The 13,354-nt window shown below is 39.8% G+C and overlaps 1 protein-coding gene across 1 annotated transcript in view; it reads right to left on the bottom strand.

Annotated features, from left to right (window-relative positions):
• Positions 1 to 11,335, bottom strand: part of anapc1 (anaphase promoting complex subunit 1) — a 40,836-nt gene extending 29,501 nt beyond the window's left edge. The window contains exons 1-20 of the mRNA XM_020601876.1: positions 11,174 to 11,335; positions 11,034 to 11,076; positions 10,828 to 10,925; positions 10,130 to 10,212; positions 9,841 to 9,914; positions 9,598 to 9,743; positions 9,380 to 9,519; positions 8,794 to 8,925; positions 8,336 to 8,554; positions 7,660 to 7,755; positions 7,281 to 7,371; positions 6,546 to 6,611; positions 6,254 to 6,391; positions 5,741 to 5,884; positions 4,855 to 4,915; positions 2,467 to 2,522; positions 1,950 to 2,081; positions 1,769 to 1,843; positions 1,087 to 1,209; positions 392 to 558 (exon numbers count right to left, since the gene is read on the bottom strand). Of these exons, the coding sequence (XP_020457532.1) occupies positions 392 to 558; positions 1,087 to 1,209; positions 1,769 to 1,843; positions 1,950 to 2,081; positions 2,467 to 2,522; positions 4,855 to 4,915; positions 5,741 to 5,884; positions 6,254 to 6,391; positions 6,546 to 6,611; positions 7,281 to 7,371; positions 7,660 to 7,755; positions 8,336 to 8,554; positions 8,794 to 8,925; positions 9,380 to 9,519; positions 9,598 to 9,743; positions 9,841 to 9,914; positions 10,130 to 10,212; positions 10,828 to 10,925; positions 11,034 to 11,076; positions 11,174 to 11,335 (2,246 nt within the window). The remainder of the gene's footprint in view (positions 1 to 391; positions 559 to 1,086; positions 1,210 to 1,768; positions 1,844 to 1,949; positions 2,082 to 2,466; positions 2,523 to 4,854; positions 4,916 to 5,740; positions 5,885 to 6,253; positions 6,392 to 6,545; positions 6,612 to 7,280; positions 7,372 to 7,659; positions 7,756 to 8,335; positions 8,555 to 8,793; positions 8,926 to 9,379; positions 9,520 to 9,597; positions 9,744 to 9,840; positions 9,915 to 10,129; positions 10,213 to 10,827; positions 10,926 to 11,033; positions 11,077 to 11,173) is intronic.
• Between the last annotated feature and the right edge of the window lie 2,019 nt (positions 11,336 to 13,354).

The raw sequence follows: 13,354 nt of genomic DNA, 5'->3' as shown, positions 1-13,354 counted from the left end.
GAGTGTAAAATTTGTACCACACTTCACAACAGCCCACACACTAAACAACAGTTTTACTGAAGAGTGCTTCATTCTCCCACTCCACCTATTCTCTTATTGTCACTGTCATCAAGCACAGCGGTCACTTGACAACCTGTTGAACTTCTCAGTGCAAATCACTAAAGAGCCTTGAATACAAGCTTTCATGGAAAACAATGAACAACATGTTTTCCTTTTCTTTTCATGGAGAGAGTTAAATGTAGTTGGTGGAAAAACAGACTCCTCATACCAATTTATCAATAAACAGTCCAAACACTTCTCACCTGTCCAGCCTACAACAGCTACATGCTACTTACTTTCACTGCAGCAGCCAATAAAGACATAAAACACACACATTTCCAGCAGTGGTTACCTGGCCAGCTGCTGAAGCAGACAGACCAGTAATGAGGCTCTTGCTCTCTGCAGCTCATCCAGGAGTAGCTCCTGATAGAGCAGATGGAGAACGTAGAAAAGGGCAGGAATGTGGGGGAAGAGAGGAGCTGAACTGTCCAACTTTAGCGATGGGCTGGAGGGAGACGTCTAAGGCAAAGGAAGAAGGGAAAAGATGGAAAAAGAGAAAAGAATTTAAAACAGTAATGGTACAAGGCAAAGAGCAGCATAGAGAAGAGGTAAAGCGAGAGACACTGTAACTGTACAATGCTGCAGTAAATTTGTACTGAACTGACCATGTGCATTTACACTTTGAGGAGCAGTTTCAGTCATTTATGAATTTCTGCTCACTTGCCAACTAGGTTCTACAGTCTCTGACAGTTCTGCCAACTCGACAATCAGTCTTTTTGGAAACTGTAGTGTTTGTTGCTGTTGCCTACCTTATAGACAATAAATGTAGTGAACAAAAATAGAAAATAATCAAACCCCCAACATGAAGAAGGGGAGGAGATGAACAAAACAAGGAGGAGGAGGAGGACAGCTGGATGTTAACATACACCAAGCAGGATTCATCTGAATCTTTAGAACATAAAGTAAATGGATCATACCTGCCAATCCAAATATTCAGAGCAAACAAACTAAATTAAATGATGGATCCACCCAGAGTGTGTTACATACAGAGGACAGGCCCTCAGTCTCTGTGGTGAGAGTGTTGTTATAGCCACTGGAGTTCACAGGACCGCAGACAGGCTGGAAATTCATCTGATGCTGGTAAAGAGACCCCAGCAAGTAGTCCCAGTCCTGCAGAGACGGGAGAAGAGACAAAAGCCAGCAAAAAGGTGGGTTAACTCTCTGACCAGTCACTGTTTTGGCCATGGGGCAGATAACCACAAGTAAATAAAAATAAAAAGCTATGTGTACAGCAAAACAATTTCCAAGATGTATTCATGTGACTAATCTGACTCATGCAGTTCCTCAGGTCAAACGCACTTTGAATAAATACAGAGCACAGCCTAAGCCTCCAGCGGAATGATATTTGGCATTCATGTTTTGCTCAGATGACAACATACAAATACTCAAATAACTTAACCCTTCACCTTTAATTAGGTAGGTGTGTGTGTGTATACCTCATGCCTTTGTTTAATTCACAAACACTTAACTGTGCCATGAGCTATTAGGGCTTGATAGGGCTTGATTCCTGTGCTAGTTTTACTTGACTATTTTGACACACAGTTTATGAATTAATCCTTTTTCTTGTACGCTTCAAAATTAAATGCTGTACAGTCCATTCTTCCCACAATGGTGATTGGCACTACTTTTGCCACACACATTAACAACAGATCATACTTCAGTCACACACCTCATCAGAGCCTCCATCAGAGGGACGAGCCTTTTTGGCTGCAATCACTGGAGAAAGAGGCAGTTCAAAATGCAGCTGCAGAAAGAGTTGAGAGGACAGAGAGCAAGGTCAAGACACGTAAATTGCTGATCAAAGGTAAATTAAGGTTTTGAATTTAAAGACACTTGAATAGCTGACACACATTTTTTGTCCAGTTCAGGCGCTCAGTGTTGTAACCCATTAGTGTCATGAAGCAGATGACAAACAGGTTCCATTCTGCATGGGCACTGGGGCCACCAGGGGCATTGTACATGTTATACCACTTCACCAAAACCTGCAAAATAACAAGAACAATTTTCACAAAAAAGTTTTAAAAATTAGCCAAATTAAAATGGAATGTAAACTGAGTTTTTCCATGATCCCAAAAATATTTTATTCCAGGAAAGAAACATGTTTATATCTATTTAGATTTATATCATTTTAAATAATCAATGAGAGGACATTTGTCATGGCAGGAAGAGTATCTGGCTGCACCGGAGTAAACAAGAGTAAAGAGTCACTGTGCACATCATTATGTATTCCATATGTACAGGTCAACATTGGTATGACCAATAGATAAAGCCATGCCAGCATATGTTTGTCCACAGCTGCCTACTGAAATATCAGTGCAGCCTGATGTGATTTCTTTTTACACTGTTGATCCAGATTTAACCACAAACCTTCATGGCAGCTTCCTTGGGTAGAATGAAACAAATCGCCTGAAGGCATCGCCTTACTGAAATAAATCAGAGGAGAAAACAGGAAAAAGGTGACAACGGAGAAACACAAGATGTGATTTTAAGAAATATGACCATGGGAAAGGATGTAGAGTTTTATAAGGATTGTCTGCTTTCTTTGTTATAAATACATTAACAATATGAAAAATATGTTTTAATATATACCTAACTTAAAATGTTTTGTGGTCAACAAGTGATGAATATCTGGAAATTAGATCACTGTACCTCCTCATACTTTTCTGTGTTCCTGTGAAAAACCTAGGATTATTAGCCTGTGTGCTCACATACTGGAGAATATCATCTGTACTGAAACAAAGACATCTAGTCCAAACCTCGCTAATGCTACCATACAACACTCTTAGCTACTACTAGATTCCAGTTGTGAAATGTCATTACTGGAGCTACACAGCAGCAGTATTCACTTTTGAGCTGCAGATCTCCTCAAATCTACACTTACAAAAAAGACTGCACCGGCAGTTTTGAGTTTCTTAAAAACAGAGATTATTAAAATTCTGGTCCTCCTTTAAAATCAACCATGAGCACAATTATTCATTATAGAATTAAAACTGTTCGGGCTCCCATGAGACTTTTCAAGGACCAAGTCCACTTTATATGTTAAAGAGCAGAAATCTGTGCAGGTGAATGTCGGGACAAGCAGAAAACAATTTTAAAACATTTCTAACAAATGCGTGAATCCTAAACCACAATTTTGCAAAAGAAGAGCATTGTGGGTTTTTTTTTTTTTTTTAGATCAGCTTTAGATGAATAGAGCTTGACACATCAAACTCATTTTAACAGAACTGTCTCCACTGATGATCCCTGGTTTTTGGCCTCTTCTTAATATCACACAGTGAAAAACGGAAATTAAAAAAGACCCACCACCATAGCAGAAATTAGTGTTAACTGTGCCTGCTGACAGCTCCAACCAGATTCCTAATCAACATCTTAATTGGACATCCAGAGTGGGAAAGGTCAGTAAAGGGGTGGATAAATACCATTTCATTAGAGGAAGAAAGCCTCATCTGTAGGGTCGATTACTAAATAATGGGGAGCAACACATGGCAAAGACACAACGGCAAGGCACACGCAAGGCAGACAGAGTCATACACACAAACCTTAGTGATGCTGAAGAGTGACTGTAATGTTCACTCAGAACAGAGATGGTATCAGCTGTTTCCTCAGTAACAACAAAAGGTAGAAACTCACATTTGTTTCCGATTGTTCATAATTGCCTTACAAAAAAAAAATCCCATAAATTAATTGTACTGGATGTTAACATAAATTTTAGTGAAGTCACTACAGTGTTTTGTGGACCAACTCAAATATCAAGCTTGTGAACCTGAGTACAAATAATGTGGTACTGTACATCTCTGAGGACACAGTAATAGTGGATGGAAATCTTTATGCTCTACTTGTGCACCCTGGCACAGTGGGTTGTCTGTTTAAAGAAGAGGTATGAATTTTATTGAGGAGAAAAGACAGGTTGAGCGTTTTGCACTAATTGCCTGAGGTTCCCCTGCAATATTTTTAAATGTGAGTACATGTAGATGTTTTGACTCACTTAAGTACTGGGGGAATAAGCATTTAAATGTCTTAAAGGGTTAAACTTCACTGGGTAAAACAAAAAGCTGTAAAAGGAGATACATTAAGTGAATGGAATTTTTAAAAAGCCATGAAAACATGTGCATCTAATTTTTCTCTGTCATGGCAACAAATGGAAACTTCACTGATGTTATGGCTTAATCATTATCACTGGGATGCGTGTGTCTGTGTGTGTTTTATAATAGCATCCACAATATATCAAGTTTGTACGTCACCGTGTAACAACATAGGGCAGTTCTCAAACCTAATTTCAGGACCTAACTGCTCTGACTCAGCCATCTGTGTGTGTTTGTGTGTGGTCTCGCTTAAAAAATACACATTTATCAACAGAAAGAATTACTGACCAATAGCAGTGGTGGCTGCAATACCTATTGCAAAATGTACATGTGTAGAACATTCAATTGGTTTTCTGCATTAATCTTACGTGTGTGTGTGTGTGTGTGTGTGTGTGTGTGTGTGTGTACAGGTTGTTCCATGATTGTGTGGAGAGATTTTAGTCTGAAACCATTGTTGTGACTTCTCATAACCTCAAAGAAGTGTTTGAGGGTTAAGGCTTTGTTTTAGTGTTAAAGTTAGAATCAGTTTTAGGAAAAGAGCTAGGGTTAGACATTTAGCTGTGATTGTTAAAGTGAGAGTTGGGGGCTAGAGAATGCATTATGTCCTCACAATGAAAGAAATGCCAAATTGTGTGTGTGTGTGTGTGTGTGTGTGTGTGTGTGTGTGCCTCACCCAGCTCAGAGGTAGCAATCTCTGGGACAGATATCCGCAGCATTGTGCCATTGCTAAGCTCCTAGAAGGACAAAAAGATTGTTCACAAATTTAATTTATACACTTTCAATTCAATTCTACATATATCAGTGAAGAACAAGTGGATCAGCTCTGTTTGTTACAACAGGCAGAGCTGAGTGTTGTGGCAGCGCTATGACAAACTAGAAGTGATGCAACCAGTGCATGTCATAGTGGGTGTTTTCTTCTGAATGGGCTATCACCAGAAGTGGAACACACCTGAATGTTTCAACCCATATGGACACATTTTGGCCATGGCGCGATGAGTATAACCTGTTGTTTTGGAAGCAATGCCTACTGTTTACACAGACAGGGCACAAATTAAAGGAAAAACCTGAATAAATAAATGAGTGGTCTCTTCCAGAATGACAATCCCCCCCCTCCACAGGGGTCACTGAATGGTTTGATAAGTATGAAAATGATGTGAATCACATTCTATGGCCTTCACAGTCATCAGATCGCAACCCAGTTGAACATCTATGGGAGATTTTGGAGCGACGTGTTAGACAGCATCTCCACCACCATCATTATTAAAACACCAAGAAGGAATATGTTTTGTTCATCCACGAAGCAGAATTTATCTTTTCAAAATCCAGTTTTTGTTCAACTACAGATAAGACCAACTTTTAATTCTCAAGAAATAAAAAAAAGGAAAAACACTAACTTGATCTGGCCTCAACAGCATCGCAATAGATGACTGATCTGAGTTAATTTAATGCTGACACATTTGCCATTTCACCGTATCAAGCATTTCTACAAGTCAAAGTATTGGTGTTAGAAATCATTTGTTGACATTCGTGAAAACATTCACACACATAAACTAACCTACCAGAGTGACCCGGTTGCAGACAGGGTCCCGCATGGCACAGGTGTAGGGCGTGGCTTGATGGAAGGTGTAATCCTCCAAGAATGAAGCTTCATGGTGTTTAATGTTTGGACCCATCTGCTCTAAAACAGGTGAAGGCATCACAGCCTGGAAAAGAGGGAAGGAAATGAGAAGGTCAGGCAAAACTATAGAGACAAAGAGAAAACAAAAGAAAATAAAGTGAGTAGCCAACACAAGGCAAGCTGCAACGTTTCCTGTAATGTAATCCATGTTTGCTTTGACAGATCATCTTGATCTGCAAAAACTGTCTCCGACAATAAAAGACTGAATGGCAGCAAGGAGGTAAACTGATTTCTATGACTAAACTGTGTGCAGTTGACACATAGATGAATGCATAGAAACAAAAGGAAAGATAACATTTTAAAAATGCATTATTGCAGATATAAATAAAACTATATCAAATTATTGAAATTATCAGTGCATGAAGAACAATATGTTTACAACACATGGCAAGACCTCTTCCAGTCTTTGGATATGCCTACTGCCAGCTTTAGCTGGTGTGCTAACAGTCTCCACTGGTGCGCCGAAGTGAGGGATGTGGTTGGTTAGGCTGAGGGTGGACAACAGGAGGCCGGGGACAAACACTTTACTGACCTGCAGGGACACCAAGAAAGCAACCTCATGACACCTCCCAGTAATAACACTTCAATAACATTGAAATATCTATTGTTTTAGAAACTGTAAAGTGCCGTGCATCGAACTGCTGTAGTGGACATACTACGCCTTGGTGGTTTGAGTTCGTCCTTACCCTCATGATTCCTGTATAGAGAACCAGACTGCCACAGGCCTCCAGAACCAGCATGGCATCTATATTCTGAGGACCAAAGTTTTTCTGTCAGAAACATGTTAGGTTGCAAGGCAGCAAATAATTATTTCCATTATCATTTAATCCAGTTAAAATTGTCTCAATTAACTGATCAATTGGCTTATAAAAGTTTAGAAAATTGTTTAAAAAAACAGCATTTATAAAGCACAAGTATATTTAAATAGTTTAAATTATTAGTCAAATAATCGAGTCATTAGTCCAGAAAGCTGTCAGTCGACTGAGACTCTTCTAGTCAAGCCTTTGCTTTTTATTTTTTATCAGCCAGTGTGCATTACAATAGAAGGCAGCTGCAGCTCCCATTAGTATGTCGTCTTCTTCTCCTCATTTTGGTGTGCCAAGCAGTAAATGGCTCACTGCCTCCCCCTGTGGTTGGGTGGGGGAATTCCCACTTCAATGGCGACATTGTCCAGTACGTGGATTTACATTAAGATCAGATCTATTTAGCAAATTGCAAAATGAGGAGAAAAGGACAACAAAACCCACTAGAATAAACCACATAAATGTGAGATTTGTACTTTATTAGAAGTGTTTTTAAATATTGTGGTCTACTTTTACAAAAGAAAAGACTGTCACGATGACGTGGCTGGTTTTGCATTACCGTTGCTAATCTTTGCCTTCTCCCTTTAAAGCTTATAAAGCCTCATTAATGTATGTTACCTGCAGAGGTTCTGCATCTTTGGCAGGGATGGCTGTGACAGAGGCAAAGATGAGCTGAGAGGAATCATTGCTCACAATAAACTTCACACATCTGCAGAAAGAAAAAGGTGGTAACTTGTACAGATGTCATTGCAAAATCAGGCAGAGAAAGTGATGAAAAGAAAGAAAACATAGGAATTTCCTTTCAAATTCTTTTAGTAGTTTGTCCAGTGTTCTATATACATGAGTGACTGCTTAGTAGCTGTTATATTGCTGTGTTGGACCTTACATTTAGATGATCTGAGACTTTTCATGGTCCCCTAAAACCTAATATATAAATCATGATGGCGTCTGTATCAAATATTCACTATGTATAGCTATATTGTGAATGTGTGCTCACCTGAGCTGCTGATGAGACTCCACCAGGAAACACAGGTAGTGGTTCTCACAAAAGTCAGATGTGAGGAATACTTTAGATGCTTGGCTGTTCATCTCTCTGAAAACACAAAAGGTGAAGAATCAAGTGAAACAATGGCAGTTACAAAAAAAAAAAAACAAAAAAACGAGTAAAAGAAACAATAAAAATATACATCTTAAAAAACAGACCAATTTCAGAAATGTTTTAAGAGTAATCTCATTTTTACCATCCCTGTGAGGAGCCCCAGGCTTAGACCTGATTTAGAAACTAACTTTGGAGCAACTTCTGACCTAAAAATTGTCAAGAAAGGTTAGTAATTATTCTTTCAGATTCTCTTTTCGATGCCACATCAACAAATCATGGCATTTTCTTAGTAAATGGCCAGTTTAGGTTAGTCATGGTGTCAACTTCCTCATGATGTGAAATTACATTTAAAATGCTAAATATTTACATTCTTCCTCAAAGATCTAATACACTTCTGGATTTCTGAAAGTAGTACCGAGCTTCCCATAAAAGGCCATCAATTAGAAGACTCAAGGTTGAAATCACATTAAGATAAAACTATCATTAATTTACTCCCAGTAATTGTTTGTCACTGACATGAGTCATGGGCCTCCCTTTGCAGCTGTTTTTAGTAGTGTTCATTCCTGGCATTCACCTGTGACACCCAGCAGCAGTCGTCTCACTCCACAACTGCTCCATGCAGAGGTCGGGTATGATGGGCTCCATCTCTGGCATCAGCATCGTCTCATTGACCGTGCTGTTTGGAGAGTGTAACAAGCCATGGTGCCCCTTGGGGGATGGGCTATGCAAAGACGTGTTGAAACGAGCCATGCCTGTAAAGGACGGTGCCGCCATACCTGGAGAATGGGCGCGACTGGGATAGGAGAATGGAAGAAGAAAAAATAGTGCAGAGTTGTTTTTGACCACTAATTGTATTGAAGATCAATGTTTAAATGAGCAGACTGTTTTTCTGTATCCCGTACTCCATCACTAGCACATGCACAAAGATGCACAGGCAGATGCAATTCTGCAAACTGCAGAAAGAAATGAAGCCAATGTGAGCAGTCAGCAATAAACCACACACACCAGTCTTCAATTGATAGTCAAACTCACCTGAGGGCAGCCATATTGGATATACTTGGAGAGTGCGCACGGGAGTGTAATCCTGGTGAAGATGTCATGATCCTGCTCTGGTGGCTGTGCAGAGCGCTGTAGTGGAGAGGAGAGCAAGTACCAACAGGAAAACTAGAAGGAAAAAAAACAAGGACAAAGTCAGACATCAGCAAGGCACCAGGAAGGCTTTCCAGGTTTGACTTTATGCAAAATAAAAATTATTCATCCGTTTTCTTCTCTTTTCTGTATTTGGCTGTTGATTTTGTCAATCTCACAATGTTTCTCTCTATTTTTACTAATTTTTCAACTGTCAGTCCTGTGACAGGATTGACTGACATCCATGATTTTGTTTTTGCTTAATCCCCATGTATGCATTTTATTGAACTGTTAATAATGCCGATGTCAGGTTTCTTGTTTCATTCAACCAAAAGTCTAAAACTTAAAGGTAAGTTTACTATCATATACAATACAGAAAGTAGTAAATCCTCAAATTTGAGAAGATGGAGCTAGAGAATGTTTTGCATCAGTTGCCAAATAGTTTTCTGTTAATCAACTAATTTTAACACTTGGACCTCATTTTCATTACCCTGTTCCAGTTCCAGGATAGAGTCCAGCTGCCCCACTACCACTGGGGGAGTCCAGGCGGGAGGCATTACGGAGTTGAGTCATCAAACCCAACGGGGTACTAACCGGCTCTGCTGGACACCGCAGGACTGTAGAACACTCCTGATGGAGGTACAAGGCTCAAGGTCAGGGACAGGTAGAATTGTATATATGTGTGTTTGTGTGCATATATGATCTCACCTTATGTGTGACTTTGCGCAGGGCCCAAACAGAATGTATTCCCTGTACAGTGTCATAGGAGACAACTATAGAGGGCTGGCAGCAGCTGAACACTATCTTCATGGTGGAGTCGGACACATACTGTACACGAGAGCCTTCAAACAGGCCTGAAAAATACACACAGATACAAACATGTCAAAACATGGAGATTACTCAGACTGAGAAACCAGAAAGACAGAGAGAGGGATAGTGTGTTTATCATACCTGCAGGTTTACACACTACTGGTGCAATCTCATCTAGTGGATGCAGCATGCTGAATACTGTGGGCAAAGGTTCCCTGTAGAGAAAAAGCTCAGGACCTCAGTAACTAGCATGAGTATGTGGCTAGGAGGATGTCTTGAATGTAGACATTTTTTCAGGTTTTGAGCTTTGATGTGTGTGTGGCTGTTGTCACTTCACATGAATGTTTGGATTTAACTGTGTACCATGCAGCTGACCCTTGAGTGAGCTTGTGCGTGGACAAGCATGTGATTGTGCAGTGTTAATGTGTACCCGGGGGAGCTGAGCTGTGCGTCAGTTGCTGCATTTTTTCGTTCCAACAACAGTCCAAACTTGGTAGCCCAGACTTTGGACACCTGTATTAGACATTGGGCAACAAACAGGAAAGGGACTTATATGGTTATATGATTATACTATGTAAGAATGGCAGCAACAAAAATATTCACCCTGAGCATTTCTGTGATAGTAAACTTTACTGAATTGTGGAACGTTAGCCAGAAAAAAAAGCATTGTGAAGTCATCATTTTGGTCTGAGGGAAACTGATAGAGATTTTACACAATTTATTGAAATTTGACAGCTTAAACAATCATATTACAGTTCAGTGGATACACAAAAACAAGCAGGTACTGTATGTCTCAAAAACACACAAACAAACACAAATATTTGATACAAATGGGGTTCAGTCCCATTGTCAGTGATCCAAATTTCCCATTATTTTTGGTTAGCCAGACAACGGGTCTGCCCTGGGGACTCTCTCTAATCTGCCTAACGCTTGTATACACACACACACACACATAGAAAGACAATCTCCACCATGTTTGCCAAAGTTGGTGGTCTGTGGTGAATTACACCAACAGAAACCAAAGTGCCAAAAGAGAATAAAGAAAAAAGGATTCATGAATCTGAGTTTCTCTGCAAGTCTTAACTTCTCTGGAATGCAAGATTTCCTACCAGTGTCTCTCCCTCTCACCTGGAAGGGCAGCGGTGAGATGAAATCCTTCCCAGTCACAGTGTGAACATTGACACAGCTACTCTGGATGATACATACTGTCTTCTCTACTTCTTCCTCTGCAAAATTAGAGTATTTTCTTCATGAAATTAAAAAAAAAACTACAGCATATATTAAAAATAACTTGAAACAAGAATCATTTCTGCAGTTTTTAAATAATACTGTACCCTCTTTCTTGTTCTGAGGAACAGCAAAGTTGCACCATAAAGCCTGTATACAGAATAAAAACAGTGTCAACTACCTGTAATGTTTTACTCAAAATGAAAAGATATACATCCTGACAATCAGCATATGCCCTGTAACTGACCTGCTGCACTGGGCTGTCAACAGTGAAGGCCTTGTATACACTGGAGGTTGAGGTTTGACTGCCCTGGCTCCAGACGACAACATTTCCTGCTGTATAGAGCTCCTCTTCAAACTCCACATCCTCCTCCCTGACTCCAACACAGCCCTGCCAGTGACAACACATCCATTAGTTCAACACAACAAAAACTGATTCAAAAATACAAACTGTGCCATGTTACACCTAGTAATACTACAGTATCTATTGATTGCAGTCATTAAATCATCTACATTACTTTTACAAACAGAAAAAGATATCCAATGGCATGCAAGAAACGTTATCTTCAGGCAATAACAATGCCTATATTCATTTTTCCTGACTTTCTTTTCTTGTACTTCCACTTTTTCTACTTATGTACTACTGCTGCTGCTTTTATCTTCTCCAGTGTTTTACTAACAGAGGAATATGTATGGAATTCCATGCACTCTCACCCCCTCTCTCTCCTGCAGACTGACTTCCTGCAGGGAACCCACCAGGCCGGCAGCACCATCTGATGACCAGAGCTCGGAGGCAGGCTGGAGCTCTCTGAGCTGCAGGTTGAAAGCGTTTGGATGGTTTCTGCAGTGCTCGCGGCCAAACGGGACAAAAGACTGCAATTCCCCTGCGGCAATCATCGTGGCTGTCTCTTCATACACGACTTCCGACATGAGTCCCAGATATCAGCATTATTTCTAGAAAAAAAAATGATGAGGAAGATGGTAAATGTTATGTAACGCTAAATAATCACGCTGACAGCTGTCATTGGCAGTACTCTTCGGTATTAGCATGCTAACGCAGCTAAAGACCCTTAGTACCGTTTGCTTTCACTGGCTCGATTAGCACGTTTGCTAATGTTAGCTTCAACTAGCGTTGTTTGCAGGGAAACATTTGGCCTCTAACCTGCTAATAAGGAATAGTCTGGCTCTTGTCGCGGAGTCCTTGTCTTTCCTTTGTATTAGACTCGCTTGAGCACAATGTTGACACCTCTGCCAAATTAAACACGAGTCATAATGTGGGTTTTGCTACAGGTTTTCAAATGACCGGACATCTTTGTTTCCCGACATCCTCTTCCTCCACGACTCAGCCAATCAGCAGTGAGAAGAATTGGAGGACGAAGCTGATAGGCTGCCTTCATCGTGGCTGATTCATCCATAGGCTCCAAACTAAATCCTTTTGCTTCTGGCATCTCCTAACCTCAGTCTCATTCCCTCACACCTCGCCAGGGTGCGAGGAAAGGGTTGGATTAGAAGAGATAGACTAGGAAGGCGATGACCATTTAGAGCATTTTCTCGAAATCATCATCTGCTTATGATAACGTGTTGAAGAATACCACATGACACCACATAGGCTTATGTACCCACACGATGTAACTGTCATATGTTAACTGCACTGCTTTTTTCCCAAATGATGTTTTACAGTGACTAAGTCTTATCAAACAACATCAAAAAACATGTTTTCACGTTGTCTATTTTCGTTATTGTGGACTGGCAAAAATGGCAATTTAATCATTTTAAAATTATATGCCTACAACATAATGCAATGTGCAAAAAGTAAAGACTGAATACTATATAAACCCACTATATTATATAAACTATATTATTTGTATTGATGAATAGCCTAAATAACTAAAACCATTATTTTTATCAACACATGTTATTTATGGATAAAAAGATGTCATGGAAAGATTTCGCAAATTTTAGTGCTGCAACATAATAGTTGTCAAGTTTGTTACACCACACATAAAAGGCAGATAAAATCATAATTTAGAAAAATCTAAAAGGAAAGAACACTTCTGCGAAAAACTGACTGGCCTAGCTTCACAAAGTCTCTGCAGCTTCTGACTCAGGATTCATGGGATTTCACACTTTAATTGTAGCTATTATGTTTTCACTATGTCCTTTATATTGTCCAAAGAGAGTGTAGTACATATATAAATGTGCAAAAAGCGTCTTATATAACTGTTACAAGAAGTCCTGAAACTTATCATCGTTACTATCTGTCCAGTTTTCTGCCTATGAAAAACAACATACAGTAGAAATAACACAATAATCACGCTGTAACAAGCTGGTCAGACTTGTCCTCACTGCCCTAAGTGACTGCTTGCAAAACAGTGAGCTCAATTAAATTACACTGAGTTATTTTAATAAGATAAAATGATGAACTGAA

The sequence above is a fragment of the Monopterus albus genome, unplaced genomic scaffold, assembly GCF_001952655.1.
Source record: "Monopterus albus unplaced genomic scaffold, M_albus_1.0 scaffold52.1, whole genome shotgun sequence".
NCBI classification, from domain to species: Eukaryota; Metazoa; Chordata; class Actinopteri; order Synbranchiformes; family Synbranchidae; genus Monopterus; species Monopterus albus.
This window is presented reverse-complemented; position numbering and strand designations above follow the sequence as displayed.